At 47.3% G+C, this 24859-nt stretch overlaps 1 protein-coding gene across 1 annotated transcript in view; it reads left to right on the top strand.

Annotated features, from left to right (window-relative positions):
• Positions 1-23303, top strand: part of ME3 (malic enzyme 3) — a 181860-nt gene extending 158557 nt beyond the window's left edge. Inside the window, exons 7-14 of the mRNA XM_014790396.2 lie at positions 1340-1449; positions 14623-14720; positions 15021-15134; positions 16801-16906; positions 17515-17657; positions 18216-18389; positions 21601-21699; positions 23072-23303. Coding sequence (XP_014645882.1) covers positions 1340-1449; positions 14623-14720; positions 15021-15134; positions 16801-16906; positions 17515-17657; positions 18216-18389; positions 21601-21699; positions 23072-23233 — 1006 coding nt within the window. The 3' untranslated portion in view covers positions 23234-23303. The remainder of the gene's footprint in view (positions 1-1339; positions 1450-14622; positions 14721-15020; positions 15135-16800; positions 16907-17514; positions 17658-18215; positions 18390-21600; positions 21700-23071) is intronic.
• The last annotated feature ends 1556 nt before the right edge of the window (positions 23304-24859 follow it).

Below are 24859 nucleotides of genomic sequence, written 5' to 3'. Positions count from 1 at the left end.
ACTCCAATGAGAGACACAATACAACAAAGCTGTCAAAACCAGGATCACAGAGCAAGAATGGAGTAAGGGGAAAGGTGTGTGCAGAAGGCTGAGGCTGAGGGAACCTGCCTCCGAAGAGCAGAAAACTGAGCTCTCAGCTTCCTCACAGCCAGTGTGAATGGGAGAAGTAGGTTACGAATCCAGTCATCTTTTAAGATATACAGACTTTTCCTGACCTTGAAATCTGGGAGGCAGTTCTGGTGTAGATTTTAAATGAGGCATCTCAAGCAGCTGAGTGGGCATTGTCTTCACCGGCCCAGGCAGTGTTTCTCAGAGTTCTCTAGACTGTCAGAGTCAGAACCATCTGGGGTGTTGCTAAAAATGCAGATTCCTAAACAGCATAGTGACCACAGTTAATAATTAATACTGTATTGTATGCTTGAAGTTTGCTAAGAGAGATCGTAGAAGTCCTTACCACTCAAAAAAAAAAAATGGTAACTGTGAGGTGATGGATGTGTTAATTAGCTTGATTGTGGTAATCACAATGTATATGTATATAAAAACATCATGTTGTATACCTTAAATGTATGCAATTTTTATTTATCAATTATACCTCAGTAACGCTGGAGGGGGAAGAATGCAGATTCCTGAGCCCGGCCCCAGACTCACTGAGTGAGAACCTCTGGGTGATGAGCCTGGTGGTCTGCATCTTCAGCGGGCTCACTAACTGATTCTTCTGTACCAGCAAGTTGGAGAACGCTCTCTCCCGGGTGTTAGTGCATGACGGTGGCTTAATATAGTGGCCTTTTCCAGCCTTCCTTGCATCCTATCATGGAACAATGCCTCAACCCAGAAGAGTCTCTAGTGGAGGAACTCCAGGCCTCAGGATCCATCCGCCCAGGGAGATAATGGGAGGCTGCAGAGACACCCCAGTCCCCAGTGGTGGGGAAGCCGGGCTCTCTGCGTGCACTTGGGTTTGGGGTGAGATTTTGTCTGGGATTTCAAATGGACACAGGCCACAGAGAGGGCATGTGGGCTGATTCCCTCAGCCCTTCCATACCTCTAGTCTCTGCCGTTTATAGCCCATGGGAACCACCAGCCCACGTTAGAGACAATGATGTGGGCTCAGCTGACCACCAAGCCCCAGTGCCCTTCTCTCTCCCTTCCCCATCTTCATCCATAATGGGGCAGGCAGAGCCCAGGCATCCAGGAGTCAGCCAGGTGGCAAAAACCTACCTGAGCCATGCCACACACCCCCACCCGCTGGCCTGCTTTTGCCCACTCCCCAGTGCAGACTGGGATCTGGCAGAGATGGGCCTCCAAGAGGCAATCATGTGTTCTTTCCTCTCCCTCCACACAGATTTGGAATAAATTGCCTCATCCAGTTTGAGGACTTTGCCAATGCCAACGCCTTCCGCCTGCTCAACAAATACCGCAATAAGTACTGCATGTTCAACGATGATATCCAAGGTAGGTTTTCACCCCATCTGACAAAGCCACCAGGACTAACGCCTTCTCAAAGGCTCACCGGGATGCCAAAGACGGGGCTGCTGGTTTGCTGCCAGCAGCTGATGATGAAAGAGCATTAAACTTGGATTCAACTCCCACTGGGCTAACTCTTAGCTCTGTGGCCTTGGACAAGTCCTTTAACTTTCCTAAGCCTCATTTTTCCCATCTATAAAAATGGAGACCATTACTGCTTCAGAGGGAAGTAAGAATTATGTGATTTAATATATGAAAGAAATACTAAACAATGCAGTCATTTTCTAGCTGGTTGAACTTAGATCACATCTCTGAGCCTCAGTTTATCATCTACTCAGTGGGGATGATAATAACTGCTTTGGAAGATTATTATGAAAATTGAAAGAGCTAATATATGGAAAGTACTAGCATATAGGACTCATAAGACCAAAGCATCAATTATCATAAAAATGGCCTTTCCCAGCCACAACAACTTGCCCTTGGATTTTCCAAACACAAGGTGGATCCCTGTCAGATATTCAGGACAATGCCTTCTCTTAACTTAGCTGGAATGTGTGCTACTCAGAATGATGACCCTGAAAGACATTGGCCCCAGGGCCTCAGAGTGCTCCAAAAGCCAATGGGAAGCATCTTCTAGTTCAGGGTCGACTTGGTTGCCTGTTCTATGTACCATAAATACCTGAAGGCACTTGCTTCTTGCTGTGGAGATGCCAGTATATGAAACTGGAGTGGAAGGGACGGTCCCTCAGGGATTATCTCACCTGGTCCAGGAGTTCTCAGCAAGGAGCACTGTGAGCTCTTCCTAGTGTTTTATAAAGCCCAAGAGAAACCTGGATGACACATAGGGTATTATTTAACAAATGAAGTTTGGCAGGCAAAATCTTTTAAAACCAACGATGCATATCAGGTAAAAAGGACAAGTTGGTGGAGGACAGGTATTGGGAGTAGAAGATTGGCCAACATTTTGCAGATGAGGCCCAAAGAGGTCACAACTTTTCATCAAGTGAATTAGAGATAAACCTAAGAGGATGCCAACACGGGTAATAATAGCTAGGATTTAGAGCTGAATATTTATTATACATCAGGCACTCTTCTAGCACTTTACACATTTAATCCTATGAGATATTATCATCTGTCTTATAAATGAAGAAACTGAGGCACAGAGAGAGTAAGTAACTTATGTAGCCAGTAAGTGTAGAGTTGAAATTTGGACTCTAAATTCCAAGTTCATAATCACTCACCATACTGTTCCAAAATCTTATACTCCTGTTACAAAACCAAATGCCTCCTTTCTTGTGGTCCACATTAAGGGCTAAAGAAATGTGATAAATTTTTTTTTTGTAGTGGTCATAAATTTGCAAGAGGCAGGATAGCACAGTTAAGCATATTATTAAATCATTAAGATCAAAATATATGACTTCAGTGCCTGAAGACTGGATGCCCAGAGAAGGGAGACCCAGAAAGGGAAAGCTGACACATGGCAACCCCCAGCCTGTCACCATTCTGTCCCCCTGGGCCCTGATGCACAGCCTGGAAGAGATTTTCTACTAGGCCAGCCTCACCCAGACAAGCGGGGCACTCTGCACAGACAGGGCAGTACAGTCCAGGAGCACGGACTGGAGGAGGGTAGTATTCACTCACTGCCCGCGGGTCACCTCGCTGTCAGCCCAGGGGGCTGCCGTGTGCCTGTGGCCCTGCAGGAAACACCTGCTGGCTAGCCCCTGACAGGCTCCCCCGTCATGGCACTCACCCGTGAGTCAGCAGCAGGATAGCCATCCCCCTGAGCACACTGGGCTGCCAAGGCCAGAGGGTGGAAGCGGAAAACAAATCCATGTGGGCGGCACACCTGGTGCATGGACCCAGATGTGCAGACATACACAGGCACATGTGTATACATCCTCATAAACACAGGCACAGGCACACATCCGGGCCCTGCAGTCCATCCACCCCCACTGCTCCCACACTGCTGCCAGGACGCACCTCTAGGATGAAACTACAGCTATTGGCCCCCCTTTCATGAGCAAGTTCTCACTCCCTATCTGGCAGTAGAAGGCTTCAGAGATCTGCCTACTTGTGCCCCACTTCTACCCCACTAATCTCTCTCTCTGTCCTCTGACCTACCCGCACTTTTCCTCCTATGACTCCTTCCCAGCCAGTTCTCTCTGCAGGTGGAAGTTCCGCTCCTCAGCTTGGGACACCCTTCCCCATCATCTTCGCCTGAATAACTCCTACTCACCCTTCCAGACTCAGCTCAAGGGTCTCGATCCCAGGGAAGGCCCCACATCAGCCTCCTCCTCCCAATCTGAATGTTGTGCCCACCTGGTGCTCCCACAGCCACCTGTGCTCCCCTCTGTCCATTTTCTTAGTACATTGTACCCCAAACGCCTGCATTGGGTTGTCTGTCTCCCTGGGAGACCATAAGCTTCTGGAGGCAGGAACCATGTGTTCTATTCCCATTCCCCAGTTCCCAGCATGGTGCCTGGCACATTATAGATGCTTCATAAATATTTGAAGAATGAATGAATAAAGTCTACACACACAAATTGACATTCTCATAAGCACACCCACCGGTTCCTGTGGGTGTGTCTATACTGGACACATGCTCCTGCAGCCCCTCTCTTGTCCAAGTCATCATACGTATACTCACGTAGAAATGCACCCCATGTGTGCTTATACTCAGATGTACACGTATCTTCACATGCATACACCCTCACGTATACACACACGTAGCGTTTGCAATTAAATCAATTCATTGTTAAATTCATTGGTTTTTATGTCCTGCTTATAGCCAGTCCCAGTAGAGTCTCCTAGGCATTTCGTTCCCGGGCCTTGCTAAATGGAATGGTTCTCTGGGTCCCACAGCAGTCAGAAGAGGAATTTCCCATTCTTTTCTCAGAAAGTAAAGACTGAAGTCATTAATCTAGAATGTATGAGGAGAGCTGGCAAATAGTCCCAGAATGTCAGAAGCTCCATAATATCAAAACTATGATCAGGATAGCCTGACCATGAGGTGTGACCATATAATTAACAGCAGTAAAGATGTGGGCATGGAGATGCACCGCTCAGATCTTCCTTCAAGAAGAGACTTGTTGCCCAGCTGCCGCAGGGCTGTCAGCTGCATCAGGCAGAGCCTCAGCTACAGAGAGCCACCTGGCCCACGGTCCTGCCCTGCCAGGGGCTGTCCTCACCCCGTGATGAGGGAATATAAAAGCCCAACCCTTTTGGCCCAATGCAGGACAACTCTGAGGGTACATTTTAACTCCAGAGCTCCCCACAGGGTTGGCTGTGGGGCTACCTGGCAGCCTAGCTCCTCCCTGTGGCCCAACCTGCTTCCTTCCCCTCCTTTCCCCAGGTGTTGATCCCAAGGGCTCTTCTTGATAACACCCTGAACTTTTCACGTGTCTCAGGATCTGCTTCCCAGGGAACCAAAGCTGTGCCAAATGATGACATTTTGCACGCACATAGAACTTTAGGTTTGAAAAGTGTTTTTCATTCACACTATCTCACGACTTCCTGGCAACACCCCCCTCTCCCTTGTGGGGAGGACAGATGTTGCTGTCCCATGTCACTGGTGAGGAAACTCAAGTTCAAGGGTTAAATTTTGCTCCAAGTCACATAACCAGACAGGCACAAAGCTGGGACTAGAACCTAGTTATTTCTGACTTAGAATTCTGCGCTCTCTCTCCATGACATCAGGCTGCCTCTTCTCCCATGTGGGTGAGGTGGTGCAGCCAGTCTTCTTGCTAAGGATTAAATTCCAGACCCCACATAAGTGTCGGGTCACTGCTCTACAGCATCCTGCTGCTCTCATGATCTTTCCCATACCCTTCTCTAACTCCCACAGTTTACAGATCTGCAGATGAGGCCCGGAGAGGGGAAAGTCTTGCCCACATCACTAGTTGGTTAGTGATGCGTCCAGGACCAGAAGCCTGTGATGTGTACTTTCATTGCTAAGTGGGGAGTTAGACGACTGGTGAGGAATTCCAGGACTAATGGGGCAACATAGCTCATTCTAGAATTGTCCCCCCTTTAGCTCCAAATACAAAGTAAAGAGAAATGAAACATAAAACTACATAGCCATGCTTTAAAATAGAAAAGGAACACCTGTGTGCACAGAATTGGAGAGAGTTTGGAGAAAGGGAGGGAGCAATCACAGTGGTAAACAGATACCAAAACCATGCCACATGTGGTTGCTGGGGACAGGCCTGGTCCACCCCAGCAGGACCCATGGTCAGAATCTGCCTGGAACCCGACACATGGGGCTGGCTGGGACCAGGCTGCCCACATGAAAATGAGACTGGGGCCATGGTGCCTGCTCTGAACACCAGCCCAGCCTCACATCCTTGGTGGAACAAGGAAAGACATGACAAAAAGCTTCAGGATACCACCAGACCGAGCTCCATGAGGACAGGTCGGTGCCGGGCGCTGAGCAAGAGCTGGGGCACATGATTTGAACTGTCTCCCAGCTATCCTGCTGTACCACACTCCCCCACACCCACACCCCGCCCCAACTCAGATTCAGGAAAGCCTCAGCCACCCCAGGCTGGTTCCCAGTGAGCAGGGCTGCCGGCGCACTGACTCATCGCTAGCAGCCTCTTCAGGAATTTTGGAAAAGGCAGAGGCTCAGGTGACTTTTGTTGTTTCAGCTGGGACCAGGGAAGCATCCCTGCTCTCAGGGGAGGAGAGATCTGGAAGGGGAACAGCAATAGGAATGGTCATGCTGGAGGCGAGGCCAGCTGCGTCCTCCCAAAGGAGCCTAGGACGCTGCTGGCCTAGTGACCACGGGCCCCCAGCCCCCACTGCTAGCTGCCCACATGGTGTAGCTGGGCACAGGAAACCTCAGCTGACTTGTCAGCTCCAGAGCATCCTCCCACCCCACCAGCCTTCCCTGGACCTGCATTGCCCCCAAGTCCTGCCACATCCCTGGGGCCAGACAGCCTATCAGGGTGCCTCTGTGGTATGTCAGGCCATTGTCACCCCTCATACTTTGAAATTTTCATTTGTGAGCCAGAGTGCTTAACAGTCAGGTATTAGATTGAGACAAGCCTAGGGCTGAATCCCCACTTTTCTGCTTTGTGGCTTTGGCCAAGTGGCTTAAATCCTCACAGTCGTCTTTTCTTGATCTATAAAATGGACATAATAGTATTAACAGCCATGAATGATTATCACCCACTGCCAGAATGACCAGGATACTTTTATAAGGCCAGCATCTATTCTGGTTGGCCAGAGCCTAAGCCAATTCATTAAGTATTTCCATCATCACCCTAGTTATGGCACCAGGTTGTTGTAAGAACTGTAGTGACATATAGGCAGGGACAGGCACGTAACAGTACTCAGTTCTGGTACCTAGTACTAACACCTCTGGTGCATAGTAGGCTCCCAGCACATAGGTATGGGAGGGGAGGAGGGAGAGTTGAGACCCAAGACAGAGAGGGTTTGGTGGAGATGAGGAGAGGGATCAGTGTGAGCACAGGACTGGGGGAGCCTGAGGAAAAGGGAGGCAGGGCCCCACTTCACCTCTCTACACTTCCCACATATACCCTATTCTTCCAGCCCATTGAATTATTCACTGTTCTGTGAATTTTCTGCAAACTCTGATTTTGAATGTGCTGATCCCTCTACCTAGAACTCTCTTCTGCTCTTGGCTAATTTCTCTTTGTCCTTAAGGGCTCAAGTCTCACCTACCCCAGGACACTGCACGCAGACCAAGCCTGTTCCCCAGGCACCTAGATGATCCCAAGCCCACGAGTGACGTTGGGCAGTGGTCGCCCTCTTCGCAGAATGCTTCCAAGTTCCCCAGAGCTCAGATGCCACGGTAGGAAAGGGGCAGCTGGGAGGAATGGCCCAGCACTGAAGACTTTGTCCAGCTGCCTTGTCCTGTTTACAAGACACCAGGGGTTATTTCCGGCCCTCAGGGGTCTGCTGCTCACCAGCACCCCCCATCACCACCACCACACACACTGAGCAGCGGTTCCTGGCCTTTCCATTCTCTCTCCCTCACAGTGAAACTTCCTGTCATCTCTTCACCCTGATCTCTCCCCAGGCCCCAGAACCTTCCTCTTCACTAAGTCCTGTGTTCCCAGGCTGTTCTTCACTTAACAGGGTACTCTCAACCCTCAGGTTCCTGTGAGTCTCTTGCTTCTGATCTTGGCTCCTCTGAGATCTCTCCCTTAGCCTGTTGCATCAGTTAAAACCCCAAAGAGGCTGAGAAGATGATAATTATTCTCTCTGGTTCCTTCCAAATTGTGGCAGAATAGGCCTAACCCTGCCTTCTCCATGGGCCAGGAACTGCCTTCCAGAAAATTCCCCTCATGACATAGAAATAGGGTCGAGGTAATCGAGAAGACCTTTGCCTCATGTCCAATAAGGAGAACTTGAATTTTCTGAATATTTATGCTGTTTAATCCCTGTGAACAACACTGTTTTATTCATTCTTATATATCCAAGGCCTAGCCCAGTGAAGGCGCAGAACAGGCACTCAGTACATGCTAACGTACAGATGAATGACAGCAAATCTGTGGTTCGTGGAAGCTGGCCTGGCCTTGCAGTATAGGATGTCCAGTCCCCCCATGGCCCCAGGCCTCTAAAGCCACCTGGGCCAGACCCTGACTGAGCCTACTCATTGTCCTTCTCACTGCCTAGGACAGCAGCCTTGCCTCACCTGATAAACAGCTAGTTCTTTCTCTTTTCTCCAATAATCTGTTGTTCAGCATAGAAACTCCTTTAACTTAGTCAAATGTGTCTATTAAAAGCAGAATAGAATCTACATTTTCAGCTTGTCGTTTTGTGCTATTTCCTGAGCCTACAACCTCTAGTACTCAGTTTGCAGGGAATGTAATTATGGAAAGCTCCCTCTGAAAAGGAAAACTTGTTTTTCTTTCATAGTGAATGGGGAACAACCTGTCACGCTTTCGTCTGCCTGTGGCATTTATGGGCACAAGCTGTTTCAACACATCCCTGGTCCCCTGGGCTTCTCCAGGTGGTTACCTCCAGAAAGTTAAGCAGCTTCCTTCTTCTCCATTTTTAAACCCCTAACACATTACCCAAGAGCCCCCCAAAATGAAAAGTAATGATGGAGAGAACTTTATTTGCCAAACTTTGTAATATAGGGTTTAAGAACTGCTGTTTTTCCTCTTGAGTTCCGGTCTGTAATTAGGGTAATTTGCCACTTCAGAGGATAGCCTCAGAGGAAGAGCCCAGGAAGAGACCATGAAGAAGTAGCCAGCAAGGTAACCAATGAGCATGGGGCTCCAGAAGCCAAATGCAGAGAAAGTTTCCCAAAGGAAAGAATGAGCCCAAAGGAAAGAATGAGCAACAGTATCAAATGTTGCTGAGAGCTCAAGGAAGCGGAGAGCTGAGGACTGATTGCTGAATTTGGCAAAGTGGAGGCACTGGTGACCCACTGCCTAAGTTTACTTCCCTCAACCTCCACCACCACCACCCCTTGGTTCTCCCCCAGGGAAACCCCATAGCACTTCTCCTGCTGCCTTTGACTCCGGTGTCAGGAAAGGTTATCTGAGCTGCACAGACCATGAAGGGTGGAAGCAGTCCCCTCTTTTCCCTGCTTTGCTTCCAACTGGGTGACTGACAAGGGCAAACCACCGCCTCTCTCTGGCCTCAGTTTCCTCATCTGTACAGTTGTTGGAGGTCGTGCTTTTCAATCCCCATCCAGCGCTGAATTTCTGCAGGTAAGCCCAGTTACTCAGCCTGCTGGTTCTAACCCCAGAAGAGATTTGACACCCAAGAAGGGAAAAACCCATCATCAAGAGTGTAGAGTCTTTGGGAGTTTCTCTGATGAAATATCTTGGGCACCATCTGGTGGTGTATGCTTGGTGCATCTCATCCTCTCAGGAGGCAGAAAGCTGTCCTGAAATAGAACCTGCCGAGCAGTAAACTCCCTCTCTAACCAATGGAGGGAAGCTAGCACTCCACCTAGATAAGCCGTCTAGTTCAGTGCATCTCAAACTTAGATGGGCAGATAAATTATCTGGAGATTTTTTTGAAATACAGATCCTGACTCAGTAGAACTAAAATGAAAGTGAGTTTTGGGGGAAAGAGAGTAAAATGGATGGAGTTGTTTGTGGGGAAACAGAGAAATGGAGAGTAGCTCACATAATAAGTGGACTTTCAGAAAATGATGGACAAAGGGGATTTGGGGATTTTGGAGGAGGGTCATAGCATGCAATTCTCACAGCCTCTGTAAATGATTTAAATAATTATTTAAATTGCTTTTTGATGCTTTCTCGGATGTCAGTTCGGTGTTTCTTCTGAATGCAGTACAGTGCTGAGCCTGGCCCTGATAGAGCCCAGCTTTATCAGGTTAGACAAAAAGTAGATATGGGAAGAGAAAGGGTGGTTAAAGATGCCTGGGGAAAGCAGAGAATGCCTGGCAAAGGAGATCATTCAGGCTGAGTCTTAAGAAATAAATAATGAACCACAGTCAGTCCTATAGATGGTGGGAACAGCATGGGCAAAGCACAGAAGTGTAAAAATACATGGCATGTTAGGAAACGATGAATAATGTGACTGGTACATAGAGTCCACAGGGAGGTGTGAAGCTGCAAAGATAGATTAATACTGATAATATACTTTCTACACATAAACTAACAAAAAGTGTATCATGAACAACTTCTTTATAACTGTCATCAGACTTGTAATCATTTAACAACTTCTTTCTTTACAAAGCAGGAATGAACCTGGTCTATTTTGTTACCAGTGGTATTCTCAGTACCTCTGGAGTCTGGTACATAACTGAAGCTCAATAAATAAATGAATGCAACGATTTCCAAACAATGACCTCTGACTGCCGATTGTGTTAGAGTGATTTGTGCCCAAACCTTGCTAAACTGGGAGTTCCCTGAGTGCAGGGACCATGTTTGATTCCTCTCTGTCTTCTGCAGTGCCCAGCATGGTGCTTGTCACCTGGTGGTCCATCAGTAAATGCACACTGAGCTCCTTGGGGACCCTCAGAAGGATGTCAGGAAGCCCCAGAAATCCTCATTCCTGGCTCTGGGACCCTGCTGACATGTCAGCAGTCTCTCCAGGCCATAGCTGTGTGAAAACAGGAAAGCTTATACCCCATCTTCTGGGGAGTGTGTTCGTGCCTTGGGTCCTATCTTCTGATGTCCACAATGATGAATGTGCATTTATTAGGCTCCAACCATTTGCTGTGCCCTCTATCTTGGCCCAACAGGGGGCCTCTAAGCCTCGCACAAATCCAACCCATGTTCCAGGAAAAGGCCCCACCCCAGAGCTAGCAAAAAACAAACCCCCTGGAAAACTGGAAACAGAAAATGTATGTATAAAATTTATTATACTCCCACCCTGCAACCATTGGTATTTTGTAGTTCCTTCCAGATTCTGTGTGTGTATTTTGTTATAGTTAGAATCAGGAGATGTAGACTGTTGAAGGTTCTCTTCCTTCCAGCTAACTCAGTGAAGCCTAGTTTAGGAGTAAAGACCACACACCGTGGAGCCTGATTCCCTGGATTCAAATCCTCACTCTGTTATTTGATCTTGGACAACTCGGCAAACTGCTCTGTGCCTCAGTTTCCCAGTCTGTAAAATGAGAATGATAATAGGAGTAAATTTTAAGACTCTCTTTACTTTAAGACATCTAAAGCACTTAGAACAATTTCTGAGATTAGGGACTAACTTCATAGCATTTTCTGTGCTGCTATATCATCTTCAGAATGATCATTTTTAATGGCTGCAATATAGTCCACTGAGCATCTACACTAGCCAGTTCACGAAACCATTACTCCCATGTGAGATATTTAAGTTATTTCCAGTCATTCTGTGTTATAAATAACACTGTCATAAATATCCTAGGACATACATTTTGCATTTTTCCATACGTAGATTCCCAGAAGTAGAAGCATAAGGTCAAAGGGCAAAAACATGTTATGCCTTTCGTCTATATTGGGAAATAGTTTTCCAAAAAGAGTTGTGGCTCTTTAAAATGCAGTGTGTGCTGGAACTTCTTACTTTTCACTGCTCCCTCACCAGCCTTAGATAACATCAGTTTCTTTGATTTGTGCAATTCTAACAAGCCATAAATATCCCACTATAATTTCCTTTTCTTTGACCATCAGGGAGGCTTAGCACTGCCAGTTGCAATTACTTTATTGTGAACTCTATCAGTCAGGATCTACACCAGTTGCTTTAACAGAGAAAACTTGATATATAAAGAATTGTAAATTATCTATTAGAGAACTGAAGAGTCAAAAAGAAACGCTAAAGATCTGCCGCCACCCTTGAGGCTCGGGGAACAAAAGGAAGATGAGGGGGTGGCTGGCTGGTGTTGGTGTCTCTCGGGGGCGCTACAAGGCTAGTTCTGTAGTTGATAGACAAACCACCAACTGATTCAACTGTTGCTTCTGGAACAAACTGCTGCTGTAGAGGAGAAAAACCAAGGCTCTAGGGTTGCCAGATTTAGCAAAAACAAAATGCAGGCTGCCCAGTTGAATTTGAATTTCAGATAAATAACAATTTTTTAGAATATTTATGCTAATATTGCATGGGACATAATTATACTAAAAAAATTAGTCATGTTTGTCTGAAATTCAAATTTAACTAAGTGTCCTACATTTTACCCAGCAATCTTTCAAGGCAGGATTGATGCTGGAAAAGAGTGTTTTTTCCCTCTTGACCTAGCCTTTCAGTCTCCCTTTGGCACCCCCTGTTGGCAGAGCCCAGCATACAGCCAGTTGGCAAAGCCAAAAAGTGGTTTGCAGACAAAGCAGAGTAAAGAAGCGCAGGTTTGAGCTGAGAAACCATTACCCAATAATTGACACAGTCCACCCTTTTGGCTATTGAGCATCTGTACACACCATTCTACACATTGGCACTTCCAGACAACAACAAAAAGAACTCTAACAAAATGTCTAATAAAATGAAGATATTCTCACCTTCTCCCTGAAATGGGGAGAGGCAAAGCCTCAACAGTCATTTTATTTATCTCTGGGAGATGTCACACTACCCATCTCTGGGCAGGATTAACTATTCTTGAAATTCAGTCACAGTCATGTTTGAAAATTCTGTTACCTAAAGACTGAATTGTAGAATTAACCTCAACAAAACTTATATAAAATATTAAGAAAAAGGAGAAAGGAGAAGAAATTAGCTAGTATATACCATTATATATAAGCACATAATAATCAAGGAAGAAAATGCATGGCTGCTACATTTTCTGTAACCAGTCATGAGGACATAGTTAATGTTTATAAATTTCTTCCTCAACCTCCCATTCTATGTTTCTTGTCCTCAGACAGGACCTCAGCTGGCCAGGGTTCTTTACCTAGTAGGATGACCCAAACTTTTATTTCTGAAGGATATGAATCCTCAGTAGTCCTGCCTTTCTTTAATTGCAGTAGTATTCATTAATATTTACTTTTGAACATGGAATTACTAAGACACACCTGGGCTCAGATATAATCCTTCCTGCTCCAGTTTCCTCGTGGTTATCAGAATGAATAACCACAGCCAGTAAAGTACCCTTCTTCTTTGCCCACTGGTTCTGTGGCATAAAGAGCACCAAACGGCCAGGTGGCAGTCTCAACTCCCAGTTCAACAGAACCAGTCTTAAGCAGTTCTTCAGTAGGCCATTCTACTGATCTCTCAGGCCAGTTGCTCCTGGGTGGTGGAGTACATGTTAAGACCAGTGAATTCCATGGGCATGAGCCTATTGCTGTACTTCTATTACTGTGAAATGAATTCCTTGGTTAGATGGCTTGTTGGTCTGGAATATATCAGGATGGTGAATAGGCATTCCAAACCTCCACAGATGATGGTGCTGGCAGAGCATTACAGACAGAGAAAGAAAATCCATATCCAGAATATGTGCTTATTCCAGTGAGGACAAATCTCTTTCTCATCTATAATGAAAGGAATCCAATATAATCATCCTGCTGCCGGGTGGATGTTCCTCCCAGTGATGGTGTCATATCAGGAGCTCAGCGTTGGTCTCTGCTGTTGACAGGTTAGTCATTCAGCAGTAGCAGTAGCAGAACAGCCTTGATGAGAGGAAGTCCATGCATAGCCTCCACCCTTGCCATCATGGCTACTTTGTATGTAAACCCATTGACCAACTCCCAGGTGCCTGGGGAAAGATGCTGACTGACATACACAGAACATGCCATTTTGCCCACCTGACTATTGAGAGCCTATTTTCATTATGCCCTTTGGTGAGCTTTCATATAAGGCACAAATATCTTCCTACTTTGTACCTATTCCAAGGGGTCCATCCACATACCCCCTCCCCAGACTTCCTTATCACCAATCTTATTATTTTGGTCTTTCTAAGTCCCTCACCATCCAGCTAAACCATTAGCAACTACCCGTGAATCAGTAAGATCTAGCCATCTCTAGGACCAAAGTGGACAACGAAATTTACCTCTTAAAGTCATGTCCATTGGGAAGATTTCACCGTTACCCATTACCTTTCATTGGGGCTGTGAAGCTGCAACCATACACTTCTAGTTGGTGCCAGCATATCATTAAGAATAATCTGTAAACCAAGCCCAAGTTTTTTTCTCCTTGTTCAGCTGATCATAAGGAATTCCTAGTGAGGCCTTAGGTGTGGATTGAGGGAGAGGAAGTCATGCAGCAGGAGTAGGTGTTGAACGAATCTGAGCCACCTGCTCATGCAACTTCCCTGTACGTTCTGGACATGCTCAAGCCATCTGGTGATGGTATGTTACTGCGCACATCCAACCTCATGACTTGGTGGATAAGATAGCCAACTCAGATCACATGGTCACTTAATGTCTCATGGTTAGTTTGTGGCTTCATTTTCAATATGTTTTTTATCCATTTATCCCTTAAACAAATCATTCTATGAGGCTCACACTTCTTTTTAGCTTCCACTGTATTTGTCCTTGTCATTTCATTTATGATCGTGGTAGCAGCGCCTGACTCTCTGATCCTCTCTCCCAGAGTCAAGCAACAATCCAGGAGCTGTTTCTCAAAATAACGGTTATCTGCAAAAAAGTGCATGCATTTGCTTCACAACCTGCATGCCTACAGGCTTGACTTGTATGAGAGCTAAGGAAAATTCCTTGTTCTGCCACAGGTTCTAGGTGTGGGGAACTCTTCCAAGGGTCTTCTCTTGGGGGTTGGGAGCCAGTGCCAGAGGTTGATCTCAATCCACTCTAATTACAGGCACAGCCTCTGTCGCTGTGGCAGGGATCCTGGCTGCTCTGCGAATCACCAAGAACAAGCTCTCCAATCACGTGTTTGTTTTCCAAGGTGCGGGTGAGGTAGGTGCCATCAAGGGCTATCTACTGTTGTTCCAGTAAGCGAATAAGAATAGGTAAAGGAGCATCAAGGAGGGGAGGTGTTCTTGGGATTCTGAGAAGAGGAAGCAGAAACACGTGCACTGTGATAATTGCAGCTGCCTGGGCCTCAACATTTGGGTGTCTCAAGGCAAGGACTTAACTGGGCCTCCTGGAAGTGAGGGGGGAGGGGTGGAGAGAAGAAAAGACCTTGGTAAAGTATCTGATAAATTCTGAGCAGCTATTTGCCCTGTGCCTCAACATCCACCGTATGGTACCTTCCAGGCAGCCATGGGCATCGCCCACCTCCTTGTCATGGCCCTGGAGAAAGAAGGTGTACCCAAGGCAGAGGCCACGAGGAAGATCTGGATGGTGGACTCCAAGGGGCTCATCGTCAAGGTACTGTCAGTCTGGAGACCTGGAGATTTCTACAGCTACTGGAACTGGACTGGAAGAGGTCTCCAAGGGGAAAACTGTTCAGACAGAATAGAGAACAAAAGGAGGGCAGTGGCCTGACCTCCAAAGCAAAAGACTCATCCCACAGTAGCTTTAATTGCTCTTGTCCAAAAGCTTTGAATATGCCTGCAGGTGTGTTGTATGTGTGCCCCTTCCAGCCTTATCTCCCACCACTGCCTGCCTGACACTAACCTCCAGCGATATTGAATCATAGTTGTCCAAAAGTAACATGCTCTGTTCCACATCTTTGCACATCTTGTTCCTTTGCCTGAAATGCCCTTCTCTTTTTCACACACCCACTCTCAACCCCATCCATTTCCTCCTCATCTTCTGATTGAGCTCAAATGTTACCTTGTCCAAGAAGCTTTCTCTGGGCATCTAGGTCTCAATTAATTCCCTACATCTGTGCTCACATAGCCCCCCAAACCCCGTGCTCCATACAGCACACTTACCACATTGTAGGGCAGTTGCCCCTTTACTTGTCCATCTTCCCACTGGGCTATAGTCTTGATGTCAGGCTCCTGGCACATGGTAAGTGCATAATTAACGTTTGAGGTGTGAGTGAAAGAATGAACAAGAGAGAAACAGTCCAGCTTCTGACCGGAATGTAGTGAGGGGCACAATTGGATGACCTCCCTTAGGACTCCACTCAGAGCTCTATGTTTTAATTCCCAAAATTCCACTAACATAGGATGTCAGTGAGAGATGAAAAAGACAACAGAGATAGGAACAGGGGAAGTATGTGGGGCCATCGACCAAGAATCGCGGAGACCCCTCAGCAGAAACTGACCTTCCTGTTGTTCCATATTACAGCCAGATTACCACTGGAAGGAACTGAGGTCTGGAGATTCCTCCTCCTGCCCCAGGCCATTCCAGAGCATAATCCAGCCACAGGTAGAGGCCGCCAGAGGCTGCCACACTTCCCTCTTGCCCACCTTTCAGTATCATTTTGCTCACCCCATTGAGTTCACTCCTACTCAAAGATCTCTTCACTCTGGGTCTCATGAGGCCAGCTGACCCAAAGGAGTCATCAGAGACACTTGTACCCATTTACCATCCTGTCACCCACTGACTCCTGTTTGAAGAAATGGAAGGAATCTGGAACATTGGGTGCAGCCAGCCATTACAAGCCTGTCCTGAAGCTCAGCTTAATGTTATTCACAGGGAGGTTAATTGCTCTTGTACATTCAAATTAGTTCCCTGACCCTGGGTGGCTCAGGCCCCCATCCCTCAATAGCCTGGATGCTGGATGTCTAGGGCCAAGGGTCTTGGTCAGACTCAGGCATTTCCTGAGAGCCTTTCTGTCCTGGCCCAGGAAGCCATGACCCCAGCAGCTCAAAGAAAGGCTTTATGGATTCTCCATATGTGGTTTGGGTTAAGAAACACACACACACACACACACACACTAAAAATCCTTACATTCCACCTTAGGTTCTATCAGGAAATCTGATCAGGAAATCTGATCAAGAGGATGGGCCCCAAGACTTCTGATAGCTCAGACCAAAGCACAGGGCTCAGTGGGGAATGCTCTGAGTGTCCAGGTACATCCGTGTCCCTGCCTGGTGGTTTGTACCACCACAGCTGTTTCGTGTTCTTCCTTTCCCTGCAGGGGAGGAGCCACCTGAACCATGAGAAGGAGATGTTTGCCCAGGAACATCCTGAAGTGAACTCCCTGGAGGAGGTGGTGAGGCTGGTGAAGCCCACAGCCATTATAGGTAGGAGGCTCTAGAGAGATGGCCCACTGCCCAGCCCAGCTAACCTTCTTGACTTGCAGGTGGAGACTGAGGCTCAGCAAGGAGACATAAGTAACCCATGGAAACACAGCTCTTTCCCCTGTCCCATGTCCAATTCAATGCCACAAACCTTTATTGAGTGACTACTATATAAAAACCATAGAATTCAGGCACCAAATCCGGGCTTAGTGATGCAGAATTATACAGTGCAGTGGAATAGCTTAGGGCTGGTCTGTAACCCAGATGAAATGAGCACTCCTCCCCCAAGGTGGGAACCCTGGCATCTCTCGCTGTACCAGGAGAGCAGCCCACTCTAAAGGACAATGCCAGGAATGCCTTCACAGGTACATCTTAACTGGGTAGGGACCTGATGTGGACCAGTGGTCCCTTAGGGATTAACAGGAGGTCTCAGCCAACTCAAGCAGGAAGACCCTTTTCTCTTCTGCTCCCTCTGTCCCTATGGCAGATGCCATCCCCAAGACTCCTAAGTCTCTCATGTTGCACCTAGTTCCCCACCACCATCACCACCAGGAGAGGAATGGGTTGTTTATAAAGAATAGGCATCCCCACTACCCCCCTTTTCCCTGTAGGTGTTGCCGCCATCGCAGGAGCCTTCACGGAGCAGATTCTGAGGGACATGGCCTCCTTCCACGAGCGCCCTATCATCTTTGCCCTGAGCAACCCCACCAGCAAGGCCGAGTGCACGGCTGAGAAGTGCTACCGGGTCACCGAGGTCAGCGGGGAGTCCTTCCTTCCCCAGGCTGAGAGGACATAGTAACAATAAACTATGAGTAACCCTGTGAGGGTGAAAAAAGTCCCCACATCGCTGATGAGCAAATTGAGGCTCAGAAAGATGAAGTAATTTGCCCAAGGTTACAGAGCTAAAAAGGAGTGGAGCTGGCCCTCAAACCCAGTTCTGGGTCCAAAGCCCATGCTTTTACCATTGTGCGACACTGCTCAAGATTTCCCTAATAACTTAGAGCTTTGACCAGAACCTGAGGCACTCCTAGACTCTAGGCCACTTGCATAGCTGTCATGTCCTGAGTTGGCCCTCCCAGGAGGTGACAGCTAAAAAAGGTACACCTTCACCTTTCAGTGATTTCTTGACTGCCAGGTAACTGAGTGGGGCTAAGCTTTCTGGTCAAATGAACAAGTGCAGTGTGCTCAGTACGACGCTGAGCATCTGGGAGAGGATGATGAAGGGTCCAACATTTGGGAGATAAGACTAGGCTACCATTACTGCCCAAAACCGATCTCCAAGCTCCATCTCTGGTGTTCTTCCTGCTTCCAGGGCCGAGGGATCTTTGCCAGTGGAAGTCCTTTTAAGAGCGTGACTCTGGAAGATGGCAGGACCTTCATTCCTGGGCAGGGAAACAACGCCTACGTGTTCCCTGGAGTGGCTCTGGGAGTCATCGCTGGTGGGATCCGGCACATCCCAGATGAGATCTTCCTCCTGACAGCAGAGGTATGACTGTCCCTGCTCCCTTGCATGCTTCCAATAGAGCCTGTGATCTACACTAGGTCCTACACTGGGCCCCCAAAGATTCCTCCTCTCATCTCTTTTACCCACCAGCCCCCAACCCTGGCAATGGATCCCCAAAGTGCATGAACCTCAGGCTTCTGTCAGGATCACCTTGAGGCTTGAACTTCTCTCAAAACATACACAGGGTTTTTAAGGGCAGATAGGGAATAGTCAATGGAAGGGGGTGTTGGCGGTGAGGGGACATACCTCGTACCACTCCCTGCCTCCCAGCAGTGCCCATCCAGATGCCTAGAACAAAGGAGATGCCACTAAAGCCACCTGAAACTGAGGGCTCATGGACCATGACAGGCAATGGATTCTTCCAGCCACTGGTCTTGGCCACATCAGCAGGGTAACTGGTAGCAGAATAAGCCCCACTAGGGCAGCTTTCTGTAAGGAAGGAGGTGGGTTGTATGTCTGCTCTGAGTACTTGGATCTTGAGCACAGTGGGGCTATGGGGATGCATCTGCTCCAGGTATCTTACTAGAAAAGCTCCTAGAAGGATTCTTTACTGGACATGATGAAAACAATGAGAGAATTCATTAAGAATGACAGGCTACACTCATAATAATGGTCATTAATATAACAGTTACAGTGGCTGACATTTATCAAGTGGTGATGAAATGCCAGGCACTTCACATTTATCCTCACCCTGAGGAAACAGGCATAGAAATGTCTCTGTTGGGAGGTTAAGCTAATCAAAGCTATATACAGATATTAAACATATTTATCCCCCATGAGTTCCAAAGGCTCTTCTGTGATGTCTGACATCCATCTGCATTTCCCCCTCACCATGGCACTGGTGAGAGCCCCAAATCAGCAAGATGCGGGAATGGCTTCCATGCAGCCCTATCCAGCCCCGCTTCTGAGTCCCACAAGGAACTGCCTCATGCACCACGTTCCTTCTTACTACTTCTTGGTCTTTGAACACCGGCTCCGAAAGGCCACGCAAATAATGTCTCCGGGAGGTTTTCCCATCTTCCCCAAACAATGTGCACACTAGCTGTGGCTTGGTGCCATAGTTCTCTGTCCCTCTTGGCTGAATATTCTGTGTTTCTATTTCTTCTCATTGCTATGATTGGTGGTAGTGTTGTCCTATGGCCGTGGATGGAGCTGTTTGAAAACCCCATTGGATGGGAAGAGTCATTTCCTGCTTGGAGTCGGCCTGAAAGCAGATTCCCCCATTGTGCAGAAAGATGGTTGTTAGAGCCTTCCTATGTAACCCCCAGAGACATCCGCACCCACCTCCCAGTGCTGTGGGACAGTTCAGCTCCATTGTCTCATGAACAGTGTCCATCAATTACACAGGAAACTCTCCTCAATCTACTTATGAGTCACCTGCTATGAGCAAGACAAGGCCCCTCCCCTCTAGGAGCTGACTGTCTGGACTTCAAAGACCTGGGAAGTTATACTTCTGACAATTTAAGTTGAATTTGATTTTCCTACGGAAAAAAATAATATAGATTTTAGGAGATTTACATGCACTATCTCATTTCACCTTGACAACTCTGTAAAATAGGCATAGTGATTATCGCTATGTTACAGACAAGGAAAGTGAGGCACAGAGAGTTTAAGTAACTTGCTCAAGGTCATAGGCCTTGTGCAACAGCACCAAGATGGCCCCAGGCAATTAGACTTCAAGCTGCCGCAGAGCATTACCAGTGCCCAGCATCTTAGAAGTGACCACACATGCCATGATATATCTCTTCACTCTCCAGGATGACCTTTCTAGATGCAGATCCAGCCATGGAAATTATGCTTCCCTCTAATCAGTCTATCTTCTATTATCTCCACAAAGAGAATCCTTCAAAATGGAGCAGACCAAGTCTCTCTCCTAATTTCAGATCTTTGTATGGCTCCTCCGTGCTTACAGGGTAAAGTCGGAAATCCTTCACACAGTTTCCATACAAGGCACTTCATCCCTGGGCCCTCCTGTCCTCTCCAGACTCACCGTTAGCCTCCCCCTACCATCCGCCCAGCCAGTGTTCTTTTTCAGTCTCGCACTCATGCTCTCTCTTGCTCTCTCACCTCCAAGAATATGAATGTGCTAGTTCTTCTCCCCTTTTCAGGTAATGCCTACTTTGTACTTCAGGTCTTAGCTTATGTCACTTCTTCTGGGAAGCCTTTCCTGTACACAGCAGACTGGGCCCTGCCTCCTCTATGTCTATATGTCCCCTGTCCTTGCACTCATCTCACTGTATTATGCTTGTTGTAATTGTTTAATGGTCCGCTGACACTAGTCTCTAGGACAGAAAAACCATGGCTTCTCCACTGTGGATCTTCAGCACCTAGCACAGAGCCTAACGTATCGTGGAGCTAAGTGAATGCCTGACTGACTGAATGCAAAGGAGAGATGGGAGCGTGAGAATGAGGCAGGAGACGGGGAGGCCCACTTCCCTAATGTCTGCCAAACTCTGAGGCGAGACCATCTCCTTTGCCTTGTCCATTCTGGACACATAGTTCCCAGAGAGCACCAGTGACTTTTTCCAAATTTAAATTTGATGCAAGAAGATTGAGTTGGGGTGGATTCAGAGCCACCACATTAAAGAGGCTGTTCTGCAAGGCTGGCTGAGCACCAGCGCCTGAAGCTGGAAGATGATGCTTGCGGGGGAGAGCTGTCCCTCAGAGACAGGCTCTGAACTGGGGAGGGAATCTATGGGAGGTGCTGTTCCCAGGATGATGTGCCTAGGGCATTTATTCAGATAAGGCATAAGGCCTTAGTAACCCTGAATACAGAAAGATAAGATGGCACCCAGGATGTTATTAAGCATGTGGGAGAGCCTGGAACTCAGGAAGTGAGGGACTCAGGGATCCCTAGGCAACAGGCTAAACCAGCCAAGTGAGATCCCAGAGTCTGCTTTGCAAGCCATGAGTTTATTCAAGATGGTCTTAGTGATTTTCGTTTAGAATTCAGAGAGCCTCATGTTGTTTTAAGCCTCAGCCAGTCAGTCTTACAGTACAGAAAGGGTGTGTCCTTGCTTAAGCCCAAGCATTAAGCTCCCCAGGGGCCACATAGTGGCAGAGACAACAGTGGGAACCACAGTGACTGGCCACCTATGAGGAATGAGGTGAGACTCTGGGGTAATGGGTTGGGCTTGTTCTGGGAAGGCAGAAACTCAGCTTATTCCTCTCAGTTCTCTCTCTCTCTCCCCAGCAAATTGCCCAGGAGGTCTCTGAGCAGCATCTGACCCAGGGGAGACTGTACCCACCACTCAGCACCATCCGAGATGTGTCTTTGAGAATCGCCATCAAAGTAAGGGGCATCCTACCCACTACAGTATGGGTAGTGAGGCTTATCAACTTTCTCTCTTTGTGACTTTAGGAGGGCTAAGGGAATGGCAGCCATGGAGACATCCTGAGCTCCTTGGCCTGCACTGCATGCAACCCAGAGGTTGGGTGACAAACTCCTGCCTGCAGCTTGAACCCCACCCCCAATGCCTACTCAGGCCAGTTCTGGGAAAGTTCCTGGATTTCCCCTAAAACACCAGGCAGAAAGGGCACCAAAGTCCATAGTTTTGTGGACCAGAATGTGGGTGGAATTTTTAAAAAGTGAATCATAAGTGCCCATTTATAGAGAAAGGTCAGCTTGCATGGCATCATGGAAAGAGCTCAGGCTGTGAGGTCCCAATCAGCAGCAGAGTCACCTTTGGCCAATCACTTCACATCCTGAGCTTCGGTTTCCTCCTTTTCCAAGGGAGCCAGTAATTCCTCTCTCCCAGTGAGAAAGCACCACACTCAGTGCCTTTCTGGCCAGAATAGATGTTCATTCCTCCCTTTTCTCTCAGAATGGCTGGGCCATGGGGTGATCAGGTTCGTGGAATATTCCAAGTAAAAATGTCACCCTAGAGACAACACAGATCTGATGGGTTTTCAAAGAATCCGAACACGGTGCAATAAAGACTGGCCCAACATTGATAATTGTTGAATCTGGATGATGAATACATGAAGGTTTATTATACTATTATTTCCATTAGTATATATATATTTTACATTTTCTATAATAAGATTTTAAGATAACTTTAGAAAATGCATTGCACAACAGCGCACACTCCCCATGAGGTGTCCAAAGCAGGATCCAGAATCAGCCCTCAAGACCAACAGTCCAGCTCCACCCTGTCCAGTTTCTTCCTTTTTGGGATATTTAGATTCGTACTCTTCTGAAGCCAAATCTAATACCCAAAGAACAATGTCCAGGCTGTTCTTCCAATTCAGCCCACATTTAGGGGGGAAAAAATATCAGATACTGAACACTTTTGCCTGTTACCTAATTTTATCCTCACACCACTCCAGAGAGAGGTCTCATTACCCCCACTTTACAGATGAGGAAACTGAGGCTCAGCAAGGATAATGTCACTGCTGAGGACTCAGAGGCAGTTGGAAGCAGAGGTAGACTTTAGTCTGAGGCCTCCTGACCCTAGCCCAGTGTTTATTCCACTGTGTCACAGCTTCCTATCTAGGCAGAAACCTCAAAATCCTTCCTATCCAGTGGCTTCATGGGCCACAACTCATGAAAGAAACACATCTGGTTCTTTGGGGTATATTCCCCTTCCATAGGAGCCCAAGCAAGGGCCTTTAGCAGGTTCCTCCTTAGATCCAGTTCCTCAGCCAAACATGTTTTTCCCTAGGTCCTTGACTTCGCGTACAAACACAACCTGGCCTCCTACTACCCAGAGCCCAAGGATAAGGAGGCTTTTGTAAGATCCCTGGTCTACACTCCAGACTATGACTCCTTTACGCTGGACAGCTACACTTGGCCCAAGGAAGCCATGAATATTCAGACGGTCTGATGCAGTCTCAGAGGCTGGTGTGGGGCTGGATGAAGCCCAGAGGAATACTGACAATATAAATGGGTTCCAAAATGGCCATCCTTGTCACTGTGTTTTTCCTTTGAACTTTGTGGTGTGAGTGGGGATGCCCAGGCATACAGTGAATGAGAGCCTTGTCACTGAAGGCCCTGAGAGTTCACTTTTCTATAAGCCTCCTCTGACTTCCTTCCCAAGATTTCTTCATCTATTAATTGCCAACGATTGGCTAGACCTTGTGAGGGATCTAGAATCTTGCCTAGAACTCTGCCTTTACAGAGCTCAGGGTCTAGTGGAGGAGATGAGATATAGACAGACACAATTCATTTTACCACAAGGGAGAAAGTGGTAAAAGTTCATGAAAGAAGTGCAGATAAAGGTCAAGGGTGCTCAGAGAAGGGAGAGGATACTTCCTATCAAAACATAAGAGAAAGCTTCAGGGGGAACAGTGTTTGCACTCAGCCCCAAGAGTGAAGGATGGGTAGGGGTCATGGAAAAATGAGAAATATGAGAGCAGTCACTGGCCAGAAAGCAGGGCCCACCCATCAGGGAGTTCTATCCCCATTGGAGGAATACACACCCTTCAAGACTCAGATGCGTGCGGGGGTTGAGTGCTTGGAGGCAGCCCACTAACTAGTCAGAAATGGTCACCGCCCTGTGGCTTGTTGAGTATTAGGCATTCCTTTTTGGTTATTACTAAAAGGAAAACCAGAGAAATGTGGGTGGAGAGGGTCAGCAAGCCAAGAAGTGAGGAGGAAGAGAGGCAGTGAGGAGAAGAGCACCATGGGCAGTTCTAGGGAAGACTTGATTTCATTTTCCTGGCTCTGGAACACTCTGTCTCTTCCACCCTTCACTCTCTGAAGTAATTCAGCAAACCAGATCAGTTTCCTTCTAGAATGGTAACAGTCTGTCCTAGGTGTTTCTTAGACCAAATTCAGCTGTAGCCTTCACCTCCCTCATGTCCAGCAGAGCCCACACCATGGGACGGGGTTGGGGGACAAGCCTGCAGCCGCTGCAATCCAAGACCCTGCTAAATTGCTAAGACCTATTGGGATGGCAGCTTCCAACCTCTAATTTCATTGTATAACAGGAAACAATACACCATGCTTAGGGACCTACTGCTGCCCACCCCTGCTGCCAGCTCAGCCTCAGGACCCCCACTGCCCACATTGAAGAGGTCCTATATGGCCACCTCTCAGAAACAGGGTAGGTGGACTCTTGGGCTCCTAGAAGAGTAATTAGCAGAGACACCAGTCACCCCTTACCCAGGTCTTATTCTTCCAACATCTGCTTCCTTTGAATAATATCCCGAGAAAGCATCCCTATAATTCCTGGGCTCAAAGAATGAGAAACTCTTCGGAAGAGAGTGTGATGAGTGAAGCTGGAATCTGAACACCAGGGAACCTTTTACACTATCTTTTCTACATCCTATCCCACAGCTTCCTCTGTACCCAACTACACTTCCCTTATACTCAATGTAATAGAAAAGAAAAATAGTAGAGAAAAATCCATGAAACAAAACCAAGTTCTTTGAAAAGATCAACTAAATTAACAAACTTTAGCTAAACTGACCAAGACAAAATAAAGAAGAAACAAATTACATTTCCTTTG

Source organism: Ceratotherium simum, chromosome 7 (assembly GCF_057802395.1).
Source record: "Ceratotherium simum simum isolate JZ-2026a chromosome 7, ASM5780239v1, whole genome shotgun sequence".
Taxonomy (NCBI): Eukaryota; Metazoa; Chordata; class Mammalia; order Perissodactyla; family Rhinocerotidae; genus Ceratotherium; species Ceratotherium simum.
This window is presented reverse-complemented; position numbering and strand designations above follow the sequence as displayed.